Source organism: Polistes dominula, unplaced genomic scaffold (genome assembly GCF_049000335.1).
Source record: "Polistes dominula isolate Pdom_NZ unplaced genomic scaffold, Pdom_raw_medaka contig_22, whole genome shotgun sequence".
NCBI lineage: Eukaryota > Metazoa > Arthropoda > Insecta > Hymenoptera > Vespidae > Polistes > Polistes dominula.
The window spans coordinates 4,313,080-4,338,243 of NW_028300966.1; the positions used below are offsets into that span (position 1 = coordinate 4,313,080).

The 25,164-nt window shown below is 31.3% G+C and overlaps 1 protein-coding gene and 1 long non-coding RNA gene across 4 annotated transcripts in view; one reads left to right on the forward strand and one right to left on the reverse strand.

The window, feature by feature from the left end:
- Positions 1–25,164, reverse strand: part of Ecr (ecdysone receptor) — a 60,939-nt gene that overhangs the window by 22,607 nt on the left and 13,168 nt on the right. The window contains exon 2 of one of the 2 annotated variants that reach the window (XM_015315595.2): positions 337–815. In XM_015315595.2, coding sequence (XP_015171081.1) covers positions 337–815 — 479 coding nt within the window. The remainder of the gene's footprint in view (positions 1–336; positions 816–25,164) is intronic. The other variant, XM_015315596.2, reaches the window with a different exon arrangement.
- LOC107063665 (uncharacterized) lies at positions 823–14,836 on the forward strand. Of its 2 annotated transcripts, none has more exons than XR_001475393.2 (3): positions 823–12,359; positions 12,447–12,808; positions 12,877–14,836. It is a non-coding gene; the product is annotated as an uncharacterized LOC107063665 (long non-coding RNA). The 2 variants fall into 2 exon arrangements; XR_016176701.1 differs by having other exon boundaries at positions 823–7,554; positions 7,641–12,808.

Here is a 25,164-nt window from a genome sequence, read left to right on the forward strand (position 1 = left end):
ACTAATAACTATTGAATAAGTAATTAGCAATATATATATATATATATATATATATATATATATATATATATAATAAAACAAGAAAGAAAAAAAACATAATCTGTAACAGAAATACAGGTACTTTTATTTTTTTTTATAATTACATTTACTCATTCTCGGATCTCATTGATAATTGATAATTTTGTTGACATAACATAGACCCAGTTTTTATTATCTCATAGAATTAATCAATCAATTAATTAATTAATAAAAGATATTGAAATTCGGACCTTTACCAAGTTTGCAATAATTCCGGCCAATAAACCTGTCAATATCGTAATAGGACGAAAATCTTACCCCTACCTTCTGAGCCTTCTTTTCCTTGCGTTTGACCGCACATTGATATTCAGGAACAACGCATTCCGGCCTCATGCCAACCGTAAGACACTTCTTGAGCCTGCATTCTTGACACTTACGTCGCATATACATGTCAATTTCGCAATTGTTCCCATATTTGCACTGATAAACCGCATTTTTCGTGATACTGCGCCTAAAGAACCCTTTACAACCTTCACACGTAAGTGCATTGTAATGATAACCAGAAGCCCGATCACCACAAACCAAACAGAGTTCTTCTTGTTGTCTTGGCGTTGGACCTTTCTTTTTCCTTGCATCGCATCCATCGTTACCACTACTACTACCAACGGTACCTCCTCCACCACCTCCACCGCCTCCTCCGGCACCTCCTCCGCCACCGCCACCGCCACCATTACCACCACCACCACCACCACTTCCGTAACCGTTAAGCGAACCGGGCTGCGAGAGCTCATCCCTGCCTGAAATCAAAGATTATATTGTTAATTGTCATTAATTTGTAACATAATCTTATATACTTATATATATATACATTTTAACATATACTTTTTGTATCAAACTAATCGTAAACGCATAATTATTCGTTCAAAGTATCGAATTAATTGAAAGAAAAATCAGGACAACTATTTCATTCCTATTCCATAGTAATTTTCATTGAAAACGAGGTTATTATCTTGTAAATACCACGTATCGATACCCTCATTAGCTCGTAAATCTATTCAAACATCTTTATTTAGAATTGATGGACTACTTTTCTGATACATAAACGCAATTTTTTTTTTTAAAGCTACGTTGTTTTAAGTAGACAACGAGCGCGTTGTTATTGAAACTTTAACACGCAATGAGAAAGGAAGAAAGGATCAAAGATCATGATCAAGACATCGAAAGTTATGCGTCTGAAAACAGAGAGAGCGAGAGAGACTCACAAGTGTGCAATGAAGTATGTAAGTACTACTAACGTTAATACAAATTTTGCAATCACAGCTAACACTGGATCGTGAGATTTCCGGTTATTACGAGGATACATTACACTACATTAAACACGAGCGTACGTATAGTACACGTACATTTTAAAAAAGGTTAGACGGATTAAGTATATGTATATATATGAGGAAAATGCTTTAAACGTAGTTGCAACTAGGTACTAACGCGTTTCCCGCGTTCGGTAAGAACGATTCTTCTTGGTTGGGCTGAATCGTGGCGTGAGTGTGGGTTCCAGTAACCTACGTGGCGACATCGCGCGCGCGCGCGTCACGCGTTTCTATTACCCCTTTTATCTGTGAAACTCGCCGAGTGGAACGCGCAAGCAATAGAAGTCACGGTCGGTGAAAGTACGGGGCCCACAGAGAATGTGTATATGCATATGTATATATACATATGTGTGTGTGTGCATGTTTGCTGTTTCCGTCTTCCTCTAACGACTTTGTATGAAGTGAGTGAGAGAGATAGATACATAGCAACAGGTAGTAGTAGTAGATAAAATAGACTATGACTGAGAAACCTCTATCCTATCCATGTGTATCTGTGCTAAACATCAGGATGATAACCAGGTCCGGATCGAGGACGTGAAGGGGCCCCTTTCCTATTTGCCTGTTTAACTCTTTTTATATCTTTCTTGGTTATAGTATCTTCTTTTGATGCATGTGATACACGGTTGTCTCTCCCCCTCATTCTCCTAATCCATCTCTTTCTTCTTCTTTTCTACTTCATCCCCCTTCTCTTCCTTCTCTTCCTCCTTCTCCTCATCTTCCTTCTCCTCGCGATTTAAGAAGGAACGCGCGTCCTTGTAAAGAGCTTCGAGCGAATCGCGTACCTTGCTCCGTTTTACCACACAGTGCTCGATGGTTGGAATAGGATAACAGTCATTCTCAACTTCAAAAATTCTGACTTTTTGTCAATATTAATATTAACAATTTGATTAGAATTTTGTAAACCATCGATTTTTCGTTTATAGAAGGAAAGAAATGAAAAAAGTCAACAAGAACTGTTCAATAGAAGATTTTTTCTACAGAAAAATATTTTTTTGTTTTACGAATGTTTTTTCTTTTTTTTAATTTTTATTAAATACCAACATATGAGAATAACAAAAGTATGAATGAAGAGTAATAGGAATTTCAAATGTAATAGAAAAATAGAATTAACAAAAAAAGGAATAAGGTATGCTAGATGATGAAAATTAGAACAATGTTAGAGAAAGTATGATCATAAACGGTGGAAATCAAACAGTTTGCAGTATCGAAGAGACGAGGACGAGAAGTATGATAACCGAGTGACCACTTGGCCCGGTCAGTGTTTCAGTATTCCAAGTCAATGTTTTCAAAGCGGTCAGTAACTTTCCTTCGATTCTAGAGGCCGCAACACGCGGCCGTATATCTCTTTCTCTCTCTCTCTCTCCTTCTCCCTCCTTTACTCTTTCCCTCTTTCCCTGTTTTTTGCTGATGCGGAACACCGAAGATGCAAGAAAGAAAGAGAGAGAGAGAAAAGAACGGAGCGTAAAAGAGGTTCTCAACTAAGTTAAATCGTACATCAAAATTATGCACTTTTCGAAAGATGATTTAATATTGTACTATCGTGAAAATATTCTTCGTTATGATTTTTAATTGGTATTAAAAATGCTTGTCTCTAATTTATAAACAATTGTATAGGAAATTCTACTACGTTACTAATACTAAACCAACACATCGATTAACTTGTTAACGTAAGAGATTAAAAAATTTTCAAACATAAGTTAAATACCTTAATAAGTGCATTTTAAACATTGAAATTATTTCAAGGAGGATACACAATAGTCTTATGTATAACTGTATAAATAACAATTTTACATCTCATTTAAAGAAGCAATAAGAGAGTTTATCATCATTAATTAAAGGAAAACTTCAACCAAAAAAATTGAAAAAGAATATTTGTATGAGTTGTATCTAATTATTTAAATTCTTCTTCGATTATCCCATATTAAAAAACTCTTCTTTCCATCTACATCATCTTTTAATATTTTTATTTAAAAAAAGAAATAAAAAATAAGTTTAAAAATAGACTACAATTCTAAGTTCAAATATAAAAACGTATAAAAATTCCTAAAAATGTTTTTACTTTTCTAGCTGATAAATCCCCGTCCGGTTGACAAGGAAGTAGGTCACCTGAGTTACGTAAAAAGAAACGGAAAAGAAAAAAAAATACAAGGTAGGCTTTTTTTAAAAGGAAACGGAGAGAAAGAAAAAGAAAGAAAAAAAGACACTTTCGATGTTAAAAAGATCATTTTTCTCTTAGAAGAGGGGGAAAGAGAGAGAGAGAGAAAGAGAGAAAAAAAGAGAAAGAGAAAATGAAAAAAAAAATGAAATGAAAAAGTTCGTGTTTAAAGTGTTTATTAGTAGCCTACATATGTAAGGCTTGAGTTTTCTTCTAGTGTTCGTTGTATTCTTCTTCTTCTTCTTCTTCTTCATCGTCGTCGTCGTCGTCGTCATCGTCGTTGTCGTTCCCAGTTCCCAGTTCCCACTAGGGGCTTGCACTCTTCTCTTCGCAAGGTTTCCGTGCTGGTTAGTAGCTCTCTCACGGCGGAGCACTGAGCGGCCTTGACTCTGAGCTCGGCTCTCTTGCAGGGACGCTCTCTCTCTCTCTCTGTTTTTTTTCCTCTATGTAGAGAGCGATCAGCTATATATATATATAGCTATATGCATTAGTATGTGCGTTTATGTATCTATGTGTTTACCGGTCCATGTAGCATACTACATCAATGTGTGTACACGTGTGTAAGCGGCCTTCTCTTTCGCTTCACCTACTACACACACATATATACACTTAACACACATACACAGATAGCGTATCGCGTATAGACGTAGAATTCTTCTTATCTTCTTTTCTTCTTTCTTTCGCTCTCTTTTTTCCTCTCTTTCTTTTCTACTCTATTTCCTCTAATTCAATATTTGTTATTATCCTTTTTCGTTCTTTATCTTAATTCGACCAATATTCTTTCATCTTATTATCGTTTTTCACAATTATTATTTTTTAGTGAAGAATATTATGTTGGACTTTTTTGTTCTGCTTTTTTTTTTGTTTTTTTTTCTTTCTTTTTTCTATCGAAGTAAAAAACAAACGTTAAAGATTCAAGGTTAAATAGCAAGTTCCATGTAAAAAAGGAGAAAAAGATAGAAGAGGAATAGAGGATGACGACCTCGACGTGCTTCGACAAAGTTGATACGGTCGAATACGAAAGTATAATAGTTGAAAAAATAGGTATGTATATATGTATGTGTATAAGTGTATTTTCGTAGGTGGACGAACGAGGCTTATGTATTTTTAAAGATTACATATGTATATATCGAATAGTTTCTTTATTTCTTCTTTTTGATCATAGAGAGTTACCTTCAACAAACGTGCGCCATCTTTTAGCTTGGGTGCTTTAAACCGAGAGAGATGCCATATTGAAAATATATGATTTATCGTATTTAATAAATTTTTCTTTCTTTCTTTCTTTTTAATCGATTAATTATTTTCACTTAACGATAATAAAAAGGAAATTCTCTACGATATATAATTAAGAGTTCAATAAAATTTTAAATTTATTTTATCTTTTGTATTTTCCAAAATCTATGAAAATTTTTTTTAGGAGATTTTATAAGTTAGGTTAAACTATTAGGTCAGATTAAAAATTAATTTTGAGTCTTTAAAATTTAAAATCGTGCTCAAACACACACGCGAACACATAGAATACACTTCGTCAATGTCTCGAAGCCTCAAATGCTATTCAACTTTATTGTCATCATGTGAACGTACGCGGAAACGCGTTTCAAACGTCCCTCTTCGTCTGTCCACTTATACGCTGTTTGCTTTTTAAAATTCTGTCGTAACTATTTATTATAATGCGGTTAGAATTTCATGTTTTCCACGTGTCGCCTTTAACGATGTCACCAGAAAATTATGTCAGGGGACTTTGAACAAAAAAGTATATATGCAATTATACCATATTTGCATACACATAACATCATTGACAATCTTGTGAATGGATGAAAGCAAAAAATAATTACTTGTAATTAACTCAATTGACAACATGCATATATATATATATATATATACACACATTTTGTATATTTTACTTTCACTTGGTGAAAATACAATACACACGTGTTTGCACATATGTAAAAAAAAAAAAGTATTTTAATTAATATTTAACAGAAACGATCAGTGCTTGTATTTTTTAAAGTTATAAAATATTGTTGATTCTTAATTCACGTCGTCCATTAACTAAATCCCAAAGCAAAATAACTGTATCGTTGTTACGTAAGGTCAGGATGTTAAAAGCAACAACTCATTTAATCTTTGTCGCGAATTTCTGCTTCTCTTTTTATTTTATTTTTTCTTTCTCAAAATACCGGGTATTCTTTTTAAACATGAAAGATCACGCTACCAAGTTTACAAAGGTCTTCTTGTCTTGCTCTCTCTCTCTCTCTCTCTCTCTCTCTCTCTCTCTCTCTTTCTTTAAATAAGTCAAACGGATTCAAACTCCGATAGTTGTCACGTGCATGTTTTTAGTGTTTTTAGTTGCACGTTTAAAAATGTTTTAACGATATGTGATGTGTCAACGAATTGTGCAATCGTAGGATATTTCTAAATCTCGTAAAGTAAGTTTATAACGCGGATATGTGAGAAAGAGAAAGAAATAGACAAAGAGAAATAATGTTCGTGCATGCGTGTGTTTATGTTTGTGTGTTAAGATGCTTTGAAACGAGTCAGTCAGTTTCTCTCTTTCTCTCTCTAGTTCTCACTCTTTTCTATTCGGCCGAATACCGTAATGTTTTACGATGCTATCCTTGAGCTCTAGAAACGATAAAAGCGACAGAGACACTGAGAAACGGTTTTGGTCGATTGTTGATAAATTTCTGAATCATGATGAAATTGCCTTTAACAATCAAACAAGAGATCATCGATCGATCATTAAGGTCGCCATTACTTTTCTTTTATTACATACATTCATCAAACAAAATGGTGGAATACGAGAGATCTCCGTCTCTTTATATAACACTCATTTTTTAACTTACGTTTAATTAACATGAAACAATTTCAAAGCAATGAAGTAAACGCGACTACAAATTATTTTTGTGTGTGTACAATATAGGATATATTTATATAAATACTTTTATTAAAAAAAAAAAAGAAAATGACGAAATTCTAGAAATATCTGCATTTGGTATTACTCATATGATTATTTCTTTATCTCTTTTTCTCTCGTTAACTTACGCTTATGAATGTCACGTAAAAAAAGATATAATAAATAAAAAAAAATATGGAAACAATGTAGTAAATAATTGTAAATATTTTTTTATTTTACTACGTAATATATATATATATTACGTATATATATATGTATACTTTCATCAGAAAAATGATATAGAATTCGAGAAATTTCTGTATGCTTTGTACTATATATATGTATATATTCCTACATATAGAATATATCTCTGTCTTTTTCTACGATCTCACACTTATAAACGCCATATAAGAGAAGAACCGCCATTCGGTCGTGTTGTGCGCAGAGTCGTCGTCGGTGATTGTTAGAGCGAGTGTGGAATCTGAGAAGAAATCTGATTGCGCAAGAAAACGAGCAACCGCTCTCGGCCCTGGCCTTGCCGTTGCGGCTTGCTTCGTATATATACATACATATATGTATTTATGTTTGATGCATGTGAGAAGAGAGGGAGAGAGAGATGGTGTGCGTGTGTATGTGTTTGCGCGCGGGAGAGAGCGCGCGTGTACAAGTATGTGCTCACACTCGCTCATTGGCTCTGCTTCTTCGCTCGAGCTGCGAACCGTAAAGAGAGAGGACTCGAATACTGTGTTGTATAAACTGTACCGGATAGAAGAAGGTGAGAAGAATAAAAGTTGAAGATAAGTAGCAAAAAAACAGAGCTATATTCCTTTTAAATGTGGATCAAATAAAAATATTTAAAAGAGATTCTTTTTTTACGCTAATTTCTGCCTCACACGTTTGAATTACATGGTTGTTTTAATTTTTTTCTTTTCTGTTTTCTAGCAGGTTTATCTTATACATTTATTAAGACTGAAAGATTTGGATTGTTAGGAGAATGTTTATTTATTTTCTTAATAAATAAATACATTTTAAAGTTAAATTCAAATCATTGAACATTGTGTTTTACGTAATGGCTACAATATGTATGAATTCCGCCATATTGTTTGTGGTTGTTGCAAGTATATTAACGTAGATATGTATGTATATAAAGGCTGAAGGATTTAGACTATCAAGTATAATAATTTATTTTATAAATAAATGACAGGTTCGATTATGAATAACAGGTAAATTTACATGGACGTTTTTAAGATATAAGCGTATCGGACGTATTAATTGGTAAAAATAATGAGATTACAAGGTAATCAAAATATTCGTTGAACACGTCGAGAGCTCGTGGAATTTACATGTCGATAGAGTAACGGAAAGTGCACATGTAATGTTTCTAAGAATTTAAACTTTTTATAAGTCATAGATTTTTTTGTTTAAAGTTAACCTACTGAAAATATGAAACTTTACAAAAATATATGTAGAGTATTATATAAATATAGAAAAGATTTTATAATAAAAACTTGTTGAATAATTAATCAAAAACAATACATAATTTATTATTCCATCAATGAAAAAATAATTGATTAACAAGAGCTTGATTGAACAGAAGAGACATCTTTAAAAAAATGGCGCCGATTGTATAAAACACGTGTGACATTAGAAAAACACGTTTTTAAAATAAACTTTCCCTTTTGGCTCTAAGATATTATCGTTTTTCTTTTCTCCTGTAGGGTGATTCTCGTGAAAGAAAGAAGGGAAAAAATCGTAAGAAAAAAAAAGAAGGGGAAAAACCTGTTGAATCGCGTGGGAGTAGTAATCGGACAACACGAAGGAGCTTCCGCTTTCAGAACTGCATCGTTAAACCACACAGGCATCTATACTTCCCCTAAATTCCCCTTATTTTTCAGTAGCTCGTTTACCGAGGCACAGATTTTATTTCGACACGGTTTTATATTCGAAAATAAGATAAAATAAAAATAAGAAGAAAGAGAAGAAGAAGAAGAAGAGATGGGAGAGACAAGTCGAGTTTCGTCGATATCGCGTTCAACCGCCTACTAACCCACATTAGATTTCTTCTGAATCGCACGTAGAAAGATATGCGGTTAGTTTTCTAAAGCCTTCGCCATCTTGAAAATCTTGCTAAACGAAAATCACGTATAACGTAAGTAAGAACGTAAAAGATGCATATTCCTGGACCAATGGGAATTGAATTTCTTGGCTTTTTGTTCCAACCAAAAGATTTCCGCCAAGAGATCGGCCAAAATAAACGAAGACTGCTGTGATCTTTAACAAGCAAACTGATGGAAGAGTGAATCGATGAATCTTCTTTGTCGATGATTTTCTTCCAAGGAAAAATAGCAGATTTTTCGAGAACGAAAATGTTTTTCCATTTTCCATCCATCTTTGATAAAAGTAATTGTCTATCTGTCTTTTTTTTAACTATAACTGTCTGTCTGTCCATCCGTCTGTCAGTTAGTAAGTCAGTCCGTCTACCGTGTTAAAGATTTGCCTATTTATTCAACGACGCCGCTGACCAGCTAACCTTCTCGTTCGCGGTCATAGTTTAAACGTTCTAATAAAACAGCAGTCCTATTATTAGTCGCGACACTGACTTGCTACTGCTATTGCCGTTGCTTAATTAAGTAACAAGCCCGCAAATCGGACTCGCGCGTTTATTACCATATATCATACGGTTTATTACCTACCACCACGTCATGAATTATTCTGCTAAAATATTATCCATTTCATTTTTTCTTAATAAAACAACAAAATTTGATATATCGCAAATTTCGATACTCGTAAATATATAAATATTTACTAATATTCGATCAAAATGTAATTAGGCGAAAGGAATAAAAAAAAAGGGAGAAAAAAAAGTTAAAACAAAGAAGAAATGAGACTTATGCGTTAGATGCTTTTTATTAGATGTCACGTACTATCTACGAAATTTAATTGTCATTAACAATTCTATGCACGTCTTGCGTTCCAACACGCTTACACACATATTTACATATACACAAGGAACACATTTGCGTTCGCACGCGCCTACCCAACGACGCGACCCACTTACTCTGCCGACCATCCGCTCTTGTGTCTTATTCGTTTTCCCCGTGTACATAGAACCGAGCCAAAGAAAAAGAGAAAAAAAGTCAACAAGAAGAGTTTAGTAGAAGACCAAGGGAGGCAAACAACGAATCCGATAGAAAACTAAACCACTTCGGTATATGTAGTATGCGTTTATGATCTAGGTAATATATATGTGTGGACTACAACTACAACGACGTTCGCGATCCACTTGGCCGGTTAACGAGGAAATCGAGCGACCCTGATGACGACGATGCTTTCTATCACGATCCTCTTCGTTAGAGAACCGTGGAACGAACGCGAGCTTTTACTTACTTACACCACACCAGTGGTTCTTCAATATACAATATTACTCTTTCCTTTTTCTTTTCTTTCAATCGACTAATATAGGATTATCGTATGAAATGAAGAAAAATTTTTAATTAGAATTGTATTATATAGTTCTCAAATTTTCATTTCGAAAAATAATTTTCTTCTTTTTCTTTTGTAGGGAACAAAAGTTGAGAACCACTGAAATTACTATTTTCAACGAAAACAACGAAATACGATTCGAAATCGTTTATATGTTATATAGGTAACTTGCTGAATTGGGCTTTATGGTCGTGTTCTTGGTAAACCAAATCGCGAAACAACCCGCATGGCGTTTACCGATCCGGTGATTGGTCGAGCAAGTGCGTTGAACTGTCTACGATTGCGTCGTACTATATCTCTTTCTCTTTTTCTTTCTCTTTCTCTCTCTTTCATCGACAAGTGTCTCGACGACGATATAATACCGGATCGTTGGTAGTACCGGATCGACCATCCTTCCGCTCGATCGCCCTCTCTCGAGTGAGAGTAACCTACTGACCTCTCTTTTCCCTTACCACACTCTGTCCCCCTTTTTCTCTCTTTTTCTTTCATTCTTTTTCTGCTTTTCTTCCTCGATTCTAACTATGTAATCGGTACAATCGATTTTTATACAATCTAACAGATATACCACTGGATACTTATAATACTGTAATCATTATCTTGAAATTATACGTATTGTAAATAATACAAAAATTGTTCATCTTGAAAAATGAACAAATTTGTCTTACAAGGAGAGTGCAAGGTCTTGCCCTCACAGATTTTGTTCAAATTTTGTAGGATGATAGATTTTGTTTCCCTGTTCACGAATATATATGATTATAAGGGCTATTACTCAATAATTTTTTAGATATTTGCAATTAAAGATGCTAAAGATGCTATTTAGTCCTTAAATTCAGTTCTGTAGCATATGATTGTATGTAATGGGTTTAGTGTAGTGACAACGGTTCGGCATTCCGTGCCGTTAGAAGCCGAGTCGGGTTCGGGTTCGAATCCGGGAAAAGGGGGGGGAGGTCTTTTTTTGTCTATTTTTTCATATAAAGATACCTAATGGAGTTTAAATAAGTTGAAAATGAAATGTCTTTAATGACTAGAAAACTTATGAGTTTTATTTGTCATTATCATTCGTATAAATACAGAATGATATAAAAATAATAAAAAACAATAATAAAATGAAAAATAGTAATAATTTAGGGGAAAAAAAATTACTTGGCATGGATTTGAACCATAACGACCCCGGCTTCTTACATTTCTGGCGACCGAACGAACCGTTGCCGTTATGCCAGACCCAATACTTACAATAGTATATTACAGAAATGAATTTAAGGACTCAATAGCATCTTTAGTATCTTTAATTGCAAATATCTAAAAAAAAATTATTGAGTAGTGGCCCCTATAACCATATATATTCGTGAATAGGGAAGCAAAATCTATCATCCTAAAAAATTTGAACAAAATCCGTGAGGCCAAGACCTTGCACTCTCCTTGTTAGGAAAAATAAAAATAATAAAAAATAAATATAATTTTGAACACACAATGTCAAAAGAATATAACAAGTATCATTTAAAAACTTTCTAAAGGATTTTAGATTACAATCGCTCAGTATCGTTTCTGAAGACTCACTCCAAAAGATATAATACCTCGCGAAGGGAAATACAAGCATGCGTTTTTGTAGTTTGCTTTGTTCGAGGTCAATGATTACATGCACACATATACATAACTATATAAAATATACATTTAAAAAGTATAATGTTCCAGACCGCGAAACAATGATGTATATAACCGTGCTAGACCCCCTTTTTTTATTTTTCCTCTATCTCGACTGGCTTTCATACAATCCCGAGGAGAATCGTTTATGTAGACGGTATTATTCAGTGTCTTTCTCTCTCTCTTTTTTTTTTTTTTTACTTGAATAGTAGTATGTCATAAATCTCAAGCTCGATCTCGAACCGTCAAAAAGTTGAGTTTGCCAGCAGACCTTCAACCCTTCCCCTACTATTTCTACTTCTACATCATCACCACCACCGATACCACCTACTCCTTTCACGATGATTTATCACTCGAACAATAGAAAGGAAAAAGAATGTTCTTGTAACGAGAAGCAATAAAGTCGAACTTTATTACCAAACAGATTTTCTCTATCGTTAGACGCCATTTTTATTTTCTAGTATTCTATCTTACTACATTTTGTTTTATTCTTAACAGGTATACCTTATAAAAATCCTAAGTTTTATTAAATAAAAGTCAAGTTCACGTGCGTATAAAATCCGTGAGAAACATTCGATTATTTAATGATTTTTATCAGTAATCTGAGTTCTTCATTTTAGGGTGTTAATATTTTAAACAATTAATTGTAAACTATACGAATTCATAAAACTACTTTTCTTATTAATGTTTACATATTAAAAATGAAGATGTCTGTTATTATGATACATAACATATAATAATAATAAAAGAATCCGGAAAATTAGTATAAAGATAAATCTCAAGTATACTTGCAAACGCAGTAAGTATACTGATAAGTATAAAAGTCCTTTTGAAATGTAACTTTATATGCAACTAATATTACATGTTACTTATGATCTGTCTTTAGATGCAACTAGTATCAGCAAACATGCAACTCAGCGAGATCAACTGCGTTGGGACTTTATTAAAATAATCATGAATGAAAATGTTTGTCATCATGTAGTAATCCAGGAAAAATCAGTGTTTCAATAAATCACAAACATATTTCTTATGATCAAATTCAAATCCTAAAGGATATGCTATTTTATTGTGTGGAGAATCAAAATAATCGTTTCGTGCAAACAAGTAACCTGAAGTAGAACAATTACTTCAGGCTACTATTATAATTATTAAAAATAGAAAAAGGTTTATAATCGCACGTAGTAACGTAATAGGCAAAGAATCCGGAAAATAAGTGTCCAGATAAATCTCAAGAATACTTCCCAAGCAGTATGTATTATATTTATAACGATAAGAGCAAAAAATCTTAACGAAGTGTAACTTTAGATCCCTCGTAGGAAATCCAACTAACAAACGTCAGCAAACAAGCAAGCAGGCAAGCAATGCGTGCTCGCACGTTTAATCGTCGAACCGGTGAGAGTGGCTATAATCTTAGAGAGAGAGAGAAAGAAAGAGAGAGACAGAAATATAGAAACTGTGTAGCGCATTCCCCTTTTTGGTCTCCGCTAAGTTTCGACGTGTCTTTGACTCGATCTAACGGTTCTTTACTTTCGTCCTTGAGCCTCAAAAGAAGAAGAAGAAGAAGAAGGAATAGTAAGTCCCACGCACGTGCCGATATCGGTCTCGGCATCAACATGATTACCAACCGAGCACGATGACCTATTTTGAGTTTTAAACTGGTAACGTGAGTTTGACGCCAAACACATCCGCGTCATCTTCAAATCCTTCCACCAATAATCGTCGATCTAACGGACCGATTCCGATCGTATTTCCTTCGTTTAACTACGTAGAAATAGGTCTCTACGGTATGAGATTGATCTTTTTTTGTTTTTTTTTGTTTCCTTACTCTTTTTTACTTTGTCCATCTTCCTATCCAACATCAGAATCATCCGGGTGAACGGTACTTGCTGTTTACAGATCGATTATCGCGAGTCCTGTTCGCTCGCGCTTGAAAAATCTAACCAGTTCGCTTTATCGCCCTTTTTTTTTTTACTCTTTCATCCGTTCTAAAAAACTTCTATTTTCTATATAGTTTATTATTTAAATGAAATTATTTACTTATTGTTTTTTATCGATTATATGAATCCTTTATCCGGTCGTAAGTCACGTAGGAACCCTAGTAGCACAAAATATTGAAAAATATTGAAAAATATTGAATACATATGTATTTTTCAATATTTTGTGCTACTAGAGAAGTAACTTACAAATAAAAATATGTTAATAATAATTTAAATAATTAATAATTTTATATATGTGTTTGTAATACTCTTTAAAAGAAAAATAAATTATTTCTAATAATTAATAAATTATTCTTATAGTAGTGAACAATTTTGTTGTATATTTACCGAAACCACTTACAAATTATGATTAGTGAGAATCATCAATATAAAAATCTAATGATTATAATAATACTTTGAAGAAAATATTATATTTATATTAGTTAACACGATAACGCAAATAGAAAATTGGAATTATTTGTGTAATACGAATGGAAATAATAAATAATAATTTTTTAAAGAAATTTTTTTCTATAAGATAAGATAGATAGAGACAAATGGATGGATTAACAATATTTAAGTAACGACAAAAATATGCGCTCATTTTTTATTAAATAATAAAGAATCGAAATTCGAAAAGAAAATTGTTTCTATGTTAGGTTAGAAAAAACCTTTCATTGTAGTAATTTTTAAAAGAGAAAAAAAATATACGAAAGAAAAAGGGAAAATAACCATGTATGAAAATTACGAGGTCATAGAAAATTACCATAATTTCGTAGAAACAAAAAGATCATATCAATCGTATCGATGTTTCTCCGATCATCGATACCAACTTCGATATACTTATATTATCTATCGAGGCGAATCCGTTCGTTGTAACCGGGAAAGCCGGTATACATAAATATACGCATACACATACACACTTTTCTACATCTATATAAGAACGTCTTTTCACTCGACTCGCTTTCGAGCGGGTTTCCATATAGGCGAGAGAATAGAAAGTTAGACGAAAAGATTCAAGGAAGCACACGATCGACATCCTTCTTTTAATTTAAATCACCTAAATGCGTGTATATTACTATTTTTTAAATGATGTTTAATTTCTAGGTATATGTAACGAATTTTTTTATTAAAAAAGAAAAAGAATAAAAAGAACATAGAAGAGTACGAAAACAGGGTAAAAGAAAGGAAAAAAAAAGTTAATGAAAATTTATTTTTCATTATCTTTATATATAAAAATTCAGTATCGTATTGTTAGTTTCCAATGAATTTCGAAATGACTTAATCAATCTTAATGAAATTTTTTTTATTTTGTGAAAATGTATTTTGTGTATTATTTATTTTGTATTTATTATATTATATTTAATTTATTATTATATTATTATTGTATTTATTATTTATTATATTGTATATTTATTTGTTTTATTTATTATATATTTATTATTTTGTATTATTTGTATTTATATTGTATATTTTATTGTTGAATTAGGGATTTATTATTTAAAAATTATCTATGTCTTTAGGTACTGGAAGTTTTCAATAGATGACGCTGTATTACAATTCAATTATTTCGATACATTCACGTCATAAGTTTGTTCAGATTTATATATGATATAACTAACCTTACTTTTTATACTTTTTGAGTATTATTATTATATGTATTTCATTGTAATTGTGATATTATTTTTGTGTGTTGTTATAATTTACCAAATAGTTTAGAATTATATTAAATTAATATTTTATAACAAAACCACAGTAACGCGTGGCCGGAGCATTCTAGTTATAATATATATATATATATATATATATATATATATATATATACATAATTTTTATTATTTTATTATATTTTATTAGTTATATCTTGTGAGAAACAAAATTAGAAATAGATATTATGTAGATTGATAAAATAAAAAAAAAAACAAACAAAAACAAAAAGACCATGACCTAGTTTTTCGGATCATCGAAACGTAATTGCGAACTAAAGCACAATGTCTCCTGTTTGATTTTTCCATCCTACCTCCCACTTCTCACCTCCCTCATACTCATCACCACTATCATTTCACCTTCCAACTTCTCGCCCTCCCTTTTCCTTCTCCTCTTTTTCTACCACGCCAACAAATTATCGAGAACGTCGCACCGAGAGAGAGAGAAAGAAAGACAGAGAGAGATACTCATGACGCATACCTATTGCGTTATTGTTGTTTAAAAAAGGTGACGCGTTGCAACCTGTTACTGCGAAATGTCTGTGAATATAGCAAAAGAGAATAAAAAAAACAAAACAAGAAATATATTTTATTCTATTTTTAACTTTTCCATTCTATGTTTTACGTATGTCGTGTGTTCTAGAAAAAAAATAATATATAGTTTAAATGCTAATTTTTGTTTATTGCAGATAGAAAAAATAATGCGTTAGTTTTTAAATCTATTTTCCGTTATATAGTATAAATTTATTTGATAAAATGTACATGGTATACGTTTTAATGCAGGGTTCTAAAGTAATGTAATTTTTGTATTTATAATCGACATGTTGTACATTTAATTTTGTTATAAATTTCCAAAATAAAAAAAAAATAAAAAAAAGTAATAGTGGGTATCCTTTTAGTTACATGAAAAATATAAACTCTGTATGGAAAGTTTGGGAATATATGTATGTATGTATGTATATATTTATGCATGCATGTGTGTGCATGTGTTGATTGCATCGCGTGACAAAATTATCCTGATAGTTTCTCCTTAAGGCAGCTGCACATTGCTTGATTCATTCTTATTGCAGCTTTTACAGGGAAAAGGATATATAATTAAGAATCGAAGAGAATAAGAGCAACTTTCCTTTGTCGCTTCGATGATCTCTCGTGATCTTTTCAATTATATTTTACAAAGCAATTTTATCTCTTCACTCTTTCTTTTTTTTCCTTCCCTTTCTTCTTTTCTCTATCTTTTTCTTCATAAGAATTATATTTTTTTATCTTGAAATTTGTAATATAGAAATTATCTTTAACATAGATTATTTTTATAATACATTTGTTTTTATTTTTATTTTTGTTTTTGTTTTTGTTGAGAATATAGAAGCTTCTTCTTCCCCCCTTCCCGTCCAAGAAAATTTCTTCTCTAATCTATAATTATAGTAATAACAATAATATAAAGGGTTGACTAAATAGTTCACAGATGGGTCAAAAGTTCATAGAACCGTTTTAATTTAGTTTTAGAATCCACAAGAAAAAAGTTAAACTTTAAAGGGGCAAGGTTTAACAATTCTGTGTAAAGATAGTAATTGAGATTTTCTTGTTTTGTTTGTAAATCGCTTTAAAAGTTTTTCACCCGTTTTATTTTTATAAATTAAATTCTATTTTTGTAGATTTACTATTTTTATTTTTTTCTAATTATGCAACGACGATTTTCAGTTCTATTGCATGTCACAAAAGTTCAATTACGTTTCACAAGATTCCGATGTAGTCTTTTAAAAGAAATTTTGTTTTTTGAAACACGAAAAAGTAGTAGAAGAAATAGAAGAAGAAGAAGAAGAAGAAGAAGAAGAAGAAGAAGAAGAAGAAGAAGAAGAAGAAGAAGAAGAAGAAGCGACCTTGACCGAGACGTATTTCGGAAATGGTGTTCGATCGAACTTTAGGATATAAACACGCATATGGTTGGAAAACATCAATGGGTAATATGAAAGGTCATGACCTACATCTTTCCAGTCGATGTGGCTCCTACGTCACCTAAAAATGATTACTGTCCTATCAACGCTATAGTATAAATCTACTAATCGATAGAATTTCTATTTAATTTGTTTTTCTTTTTCTATTAGCATCGCGATCGAAATCGTAATAATTCTATGTAAATTATTTAACTTCGCGACTATAAACAAATATAATTATAGATAAATAGAAATTAAATAATAATTATTAAGAAATAAAAAAAATAATAAAAATATTATTATTAATTTATAATCACATATCAATTTTATATTGTCTTTATTTATAAAAATTAAGTGCCACATTGTTGATTTACCATAAATTTCAAAACTACTGAACTAATTTTAATTAAATTTTTTTTATTTTATGTGATTTTTTTCAATTTAGTATTTAGTATATATTATATTTTATTGCTAATTTAAGGATTTATTATTTAGAGATTATCAAGGTTTTTAAGTAGTAGAAGTTTTCGATAGATGACGTTGTACTACAAATCAATTATTTGGATATATTCACGTCATACGTTTTTTTCAGATTTATATATGACATAACTAACTTTACTTTTTATATTTTGTCGTGTATTTTATGTATTCTATTTTAATTGCGGTATTATTTTGTGTGTTGTTATAATTTATTAAATGATTTAGAATTATATTAAAAACCAACATTTTATAACAAATAATATATATTTCTATATGTGAAAAATAATTTTTTTTTATCAATCTTTCACTTATATATCGACGAAGTTGATTAAATAATAATTAAAATAAAATGAAATGAAATAAAAGAAAAGAAAAAGAAAAGGAATATCAATGAAAAATATGTTTTTATTGAACTCTTCATTTCTTTCGTTTTGACGAGAAGGAAATTGAATAATAGTTAGATAGAACAAAAAAGATGAAGTTTTCATTTCAAAAAGTAAAAAATAAAAATGAACATAATTTGTATTTCTCTCTCTCTCTCCCTCTTTCTTTCTCATGTTTCAAATCAATCGGGTCATGTAAGAGCGATACCATTTACGCGTTTCTCTAGAGAAGTCAAGAATTAATTGTTCACTTCGCATTGCACGTTTCTCTGGAAGTCCTTGACAAACCGTTGAGCAAGAGTAAGTCGTGATCAGAGTATTACATCGACAAGAGAATAAATGAGAGAGAAATATAAAGACAGTGATAGACATACTATAATTCAAAACATCATGAACAGACACAATATACGTATAAATACATACAAACGCAATTTTCTCAGTATACGTATTTATTACATGCGTACGAGAAAGAGAAGAAGAGGGAAAGAAAGAGATACTACTACTAACACAATACGAAATAATAAGAGTAACAAACAAACTTACTACATGTACATAAAGCAAAAATTGACCATCAGAGTTGAAACACGATGCAATTCCTCGAGAATTGTTACTCTTGATCAAAGATTCTTATCTCCATCTCATCTTTCGATCTCTATCACTATCTTACTATTTTATTTATCTATCTATCTTGTTTGCCTTAACGGCCACGTGCACGAGAATTATCTAATAACAACGAGAACACCGGTCAAGGATCTTTTTCAAACTCTAACTACTTTTTATGGGTCATGCTTCTTCTTTTGTAGGATCGTGTGAATCATGTAATATTGAAAAGAAAAAAAAGATAGAAAGACAGAATAAGCTTTTTTTTCTTTCTTCCCAATCTCTATTTGTTATAATATTTTATGTACTAGAATATGTAAGAATGAAAAAAGTAGAAAGAAAAGAAATATTACGAAATAGCAATAAATTTTGTTATTCTAAGTTCACAGAAGTTTATTGAACTATTATAATGATAAATCCTGTTCAAGGTCTCCAAAATCTTTTTTTATCTCTCTCTCTCCCTTCTTTTTATATACATAATTATCTTATGGATTCAAATATTTGATGAGACGAGAAATAGAAAACAGAAAATACGAATAAGAGATATAAAAGTGATGTGATTTAATTTTTGGTTTATTTAAATTAATTATTTTTTAATTAGTTCGAATATTGGTTGATTTCTTTCCTTTTTTTTTTTTTTGTGGATACGAAATTTTTGCTAGACAAAAATTTATTCGTTAGACGAAAGTTCTCGAAAAGTATATATATGTATGAGATATGAGACGAATAGGTCATAACTCATTACGAAATTAAATAGGTTTTCGCGTATTACATTTTGTTTATTTTTACGAAAAAATATGCGAGATATATTTAATTTTACGTTTTAAAAAGGTTACTTATTTCTTTATTTATTTCTTTTCTGTTTTTCCTTGAACAACTAAAGGAAACACAATTAAGATAAATTTGTATACAAGGTTTATATTATTCTCTGTATTTGTGTGTGTGTCTGTACGTCTGTTAAAGTAAATGAAATAATAATTGAAGGAAATTAAAAATATAGAAAATTAAAAATATATTAAAGAATAAAAAAAAGAAACAATTTAATCAAATGAGAAAGAGGAATAGAGGGTAAGAGAGAAAGAAAGAGAGAGAAAGAAAAGCAATTAGCAACGAAATTTCATCGACTGTCGACAAAAAATACTGATTGGACTATTACAGAAAAACAGTACAATTGAGACTTGAAAAATAAGACAAATTCGGTCCATTAGTGACTGTAACAAAATGTACAAACTAATTAACTTCGTTCGATTAAGTTAACTTCGAACGAGTGAGAAAAGGAAAGAGAAAGAGAAATAGAAAGAGAAAGAGAAAGAGAAAGAGAAAGAGAGAGACTCTTATTACGTGTAGGAGACAATATTTTTTCTGGCGTGGGAGAACGTAGTGAAAAAATCGAAAAGAAAAGAAAAATATAAAAATAAAGAAAAAATAAAGTAATATTCAAAGAATAATTGAAAAGAGAGTGGTAGTAGTAAAAGTATTGACTCTTCTTTCGATTAGCAAGAGAAGCAAAAAGATCTTTCTCTTCTTCTTCTTCATCCTGCACTTCCCTTCACCGACCATACTTCTTCTTACTCGTTCTGAGGTATATAACTCGTCTAGGAACACAGTACGCGCGAGAGTTACATGCTCGACACATCGCGTCCTTTGTTTCTAGTCACGTACAGCCGTAATATAATTAGCGACCGAGAATTACGCCTGTAGTTACTACCTCCCTATATTTTTATTTTTTTTATTATTTTTTTGTTTCTATCTAAAACCTATATACTTTCTTTCTTTTTTGCTAGTTGAAAAAAAGCACGCGTTCGCATTACGATCGAACCTAATAAACAATGAAATAAATCATATATTTTATATTTGTTTATAATATAAGTGTATAAACTATATGTATATATGTATGGACCCATATACAGTGGCGGCCATATACAATACTTACGTACACCTAGCAAAATCATATTGAAATCGTTGTATATATGTTCATTCAAAAGATATACAAAAACCTATTTAATTTTTTATAAGTCCCTAGTATACATTATTAGATAAAAAAAAGTTTTCTTAATTGTTCATATTTAGAGAATTTTTAATATTTTTCTATTCCTAAGTAAAATTTTTTTTGAATGGTTTTCTTCTGGTAACACGTCCATTTCATTCAGTCGTTGAACAATTCTTACACTTATTTTAGTATGTAAATTTGCAGTTATCTCTCATTGTATATCGACTGTAGTTTTAAGTCTATCACTTTCAGATAGACGATGAATTTTTCGGTCAGTTCTTCTATCAGTTTTTCGAGGTCTTGACTTACGAGGAATGTTATCCGATATACCATTACGTTCAATATATTTGAGTGCTTAGTGACATGCCATAACTGACAGTCCCAGTTCTGCAGATATTTGTCGATATGATTTTTCACTTTTGCGGAGACGTTGCACTAATCGTGGTTGTTCTGGCGCAATATTTTTTAGCTTACTCATTACGAAAGACTTTATATCACGTATAATTTATTCAAATTGTCGATAGAAATTGAAGAATACTGTTAAATTCTCAAAATTGCGCATTAAATATGACAAATCTCAGTGTACGTAAGTAAGTGTCTGCAAGAATTTTACTTAGGAATAGAAAAATATTAAAAATTCTCTAAATATGAACAATTAAGAAAACTTTTTTTTATCTAATAATGTATACTAGGGACTTATAAAAAATTAAATAGGTTTTTGTATATCTTTTGAATGAACATATATACAACGATTTCAATATGATTTTGCTAGGTGTACGTAAGTATTGTATATGGCCGCCACTGTATATATATATATATATATATATATATATATATATATATATATATATATATATATGTAGGATTCGTGAAAAAAAACTGGACCACTGGACGGACTGGACTGGGACTCGAACCCGAATCTTTCGCTTTCCGGGCGACGTCTCTTATATCCAATTGAGCTATCCAGGGCCCACTGACCAATTCATTTCCACGAATGCCCAATAAGTTTGGCATGGAGGCGCTCGTCCCACATTCCACCCCCCCCCCCCAACAACAACATCCGACCCCGAATGTTCCGCCACCCAACATCATCTCCCCTTTGGTGGCATCCTTCGTTACTCGTTACTTCGTTTCTTTTTTTTTTCGTCATCATCATCGTGTCATCTTCATCATCATCAACTTCGTCATCAACTTCGTCATCAACTTCATTGAGTCAATCTGTTCACATGTGTAATTAATTAATTCTTCCTTTTCTACTTCTTCTTCAGCTACTTCATTTTTGCCCTTGCCTTTCTGTTCTGGATTTCATCTTCTTTTCTTTCTGTGCCTTCGACGATCGTTTTGTCCAATTCTTCACATCAGCTATTTTCTTCTTACTCTTTTGTTTCATATGTTACCTTAACTTGAGCCAACGTCCTAGCCTCTTTACTTACTTTTAACACTTACTACCGTCTTCTATCTTACTGTTACACCAACACTACCGATTACTACTCAACTTTTAATTTAGCATTCACGCGTAGTCAACCTTTCCGCATAACGCACTTTGTTTAGGGCCTCATCCATAAATTGAAGATCATCTCTTGTAATTTTGCATTCTTCTTGTTCCCTCTCTCTCTCTCTCTCTTTCTTCCCTCTATTTCTATTTCTTTCTCTCTCTTTCTTTCTTTGAAGAATACATTCAATCGTCAAACTCACTTGAATCCCAAAATTGTTATATAATATGAATAAATTAAAATTTATATATTACAGAAGATAATTCAATTATAATTGTTTCGTATGAAAATTCTGGAGAGATATATACCTAAACAATTGTTGTACAGATTAATACAGAAAACAGAAACTGACTGAATAAAACAGACATATAATATTTACATAATTAAATCGAGCTCATAATATGTATTACACTATACAATACTATTGTATATTTTATATTTTTATAGTTATATATTTAAAGAAATTGGTTTTAGTTATTTCATCATTTTGAAATTTTTCTTTCCCTTTGATGCTTCCTTGTCGTTTTTTACAATTATTTTAATTTCTGCCAATTTTTTTTTTGTAGTCCTTTTTTATTTTTTCAGTAAGTTCATTAATTTTTTTGGTTGCATTCTCAATCACATCCCCATTAAAACCGTGATGATAAAGACTATACAATAACAAATCTATGGATGTGACAGCATTTTCAACGAAGGAATGGACTCCCAACTGAATATCCCATTTCAGGAAATACTTTCAATCGGATTCGCACTAATAGTAACCGTAACACATTTTTGCGACTTGAATCAACTTTATATGATTTGATATTGCAATCGTGAGACCTATTCCCTTCCTATGATTCCGGCTACGAACCCCCCAAATGTGGGATTCGTGAAAAAAACTGGGCCGGGACTCGAACCCGGATCTTTCGCTTTCCGTGCGACTGCTCTTTAATCCAATTGAGCTATTCAGAGCCCACCAACCAATTTCTTTCCACGAATGCCCAATAAGTTTGGCATGGAGGTGCTCGTCCCACATGTACATACCTATGAACTAAGGGAAAATATTTTATTTATGCGCGTGCGAAGGAAATAATAAATTATGTGATTAAATTTATAAATCGTTAAATAAAAAAACATCAAGACACTTAATATCCTTTTGTTTTGTAAGAAATCAAATTATTTATATATATTCTTTGGTCATAAAAAAAGTGTTAATATAATTCTTTTCGATTATAAGATAATATCTTTAGTCTACGCCATCTTGATCAAATAAAATAATCGTCTAATGAAATATTTCTCAATAGTTTTCCGTTGGTTCACTTTTTGTCTCTATAATTCAATCCTTTGAATTTTAAACGTACCTTTTACTACCGAACATGAAATATATTAAAACGCGTAACGAGCAAAGGCCGAACTGAGCGAACGGCCATCTTGCTTATCGCCCAAAGCTATCGAAAATACGAACACGTGACCGTGCCCCTACCCTTTTTAACCTGTTATTCTTTTTCTCATTCTTCATCTTATCAAAATAAAATCAAAAGGCTACTAGTTGTAATAGTAGTAGTAATAGTATATACCTGCCTTAGGGAGCTATTGCTCCAGGCTATTAAAAAATCTCGAACTCGTTCCTCTCGATACTATTATATACACATTTCACTACTACTATTACTATTACTAGCATACACTTTCGAATACTATAAAAATGTTCATAATACATATAAACACAAAATACGAGTAATCTCGGCACCGGCATTTCGAAGTAATTCTCCAAGTGGTAACCACACGAAAGATAAAGGTCGCTACGTGAACCACGTACAAACGCATAAATTTCATATATATATATATATATATATATATAATATACTTGTACATAAGAGATACCTTCAGGGTAAAGTGTGTTACGCGGTCTTATGGCGCAACAGAAAAAGTATCAGCAATGAAGCACATACATAGTATGTATATAGGGGAAGACATGTGTTACGTTAAAGAAACCAGACAAATACCCTCGCTTTCGAAATTTCATTCCCTTTCTTTTTTTTTCTTTTTCTCTTTAATTTATCCATCAAACCAGTTTAACAAAAAGGACATTTGTATTTTAATCTTTTTAATTTCGTTAAATTACGCAGAATAAAAAGATTTTGTAATATTAAAAAGAAAAAAGAATATGACAATACTTTTTTATTTTTATTTCTATGTTGATATTTATTCATTAAATGGAAGTTGAGCCGTTAGAGCTACCCTTCAATTTATATATGTATACGTATATGACTACTATTATACCAATCGGAATCAACGTGAATCAATGTTAAGTGGAAGAAATACAAGAGAAGAAAAGTCATCTGCCTGTTTTGTATCAACGTATGTAAATAAGTTATATGTACGTGTAGGTGTATGTGTTTGTGTGTGTTTGCATGTCATCTATCTTCTATCGATGAGAGAAACAATCGTTGCAAAATGTCTATTTTTAATCACGGCACGTAGTTATCACGTAATGCAAAAATATTACCGTTCGCCAATTAAACCGATGTTCAATCAGAATATCAAAAGGATAAATACATTTCTATTTAAATTTCTCGCACTATTCTAATTACAGGTACTTTTAAAGGATATATAAATTGATTGTGAATTTTGACAGTAGAAATTAATTAAGGAATAATAATGATAATGATTTAAATCACAAATCTTACGAGATATTTTTTATTGTAAAAAAAAAATTTCTTTTTCTCGCTAATAAATAATACTGAGATAATATTTTCTGTGCTTATTGTTAAAACATGGATAAAATAATTTGGAAATAATATTTTATCCGAGTACAATCCTTATAATTAATATCATTATTATTATCATTATAATAATATTATCATAATTTAAACTTATATGGAAAAATGTTTGTAAAACGAAAAATACGTGGCTCGCAATTAGAGCAAATTTTTCTTACCACCAATTATCATCAATTATACGTTTTATTCTAGAGATGAAAGATAAAATATCAAAATTATTATTACAATTCTTTTTTCTTTTGTTTCTCTCTCTTTGAAAAATCGTTATATGCTTGTAAAAAAA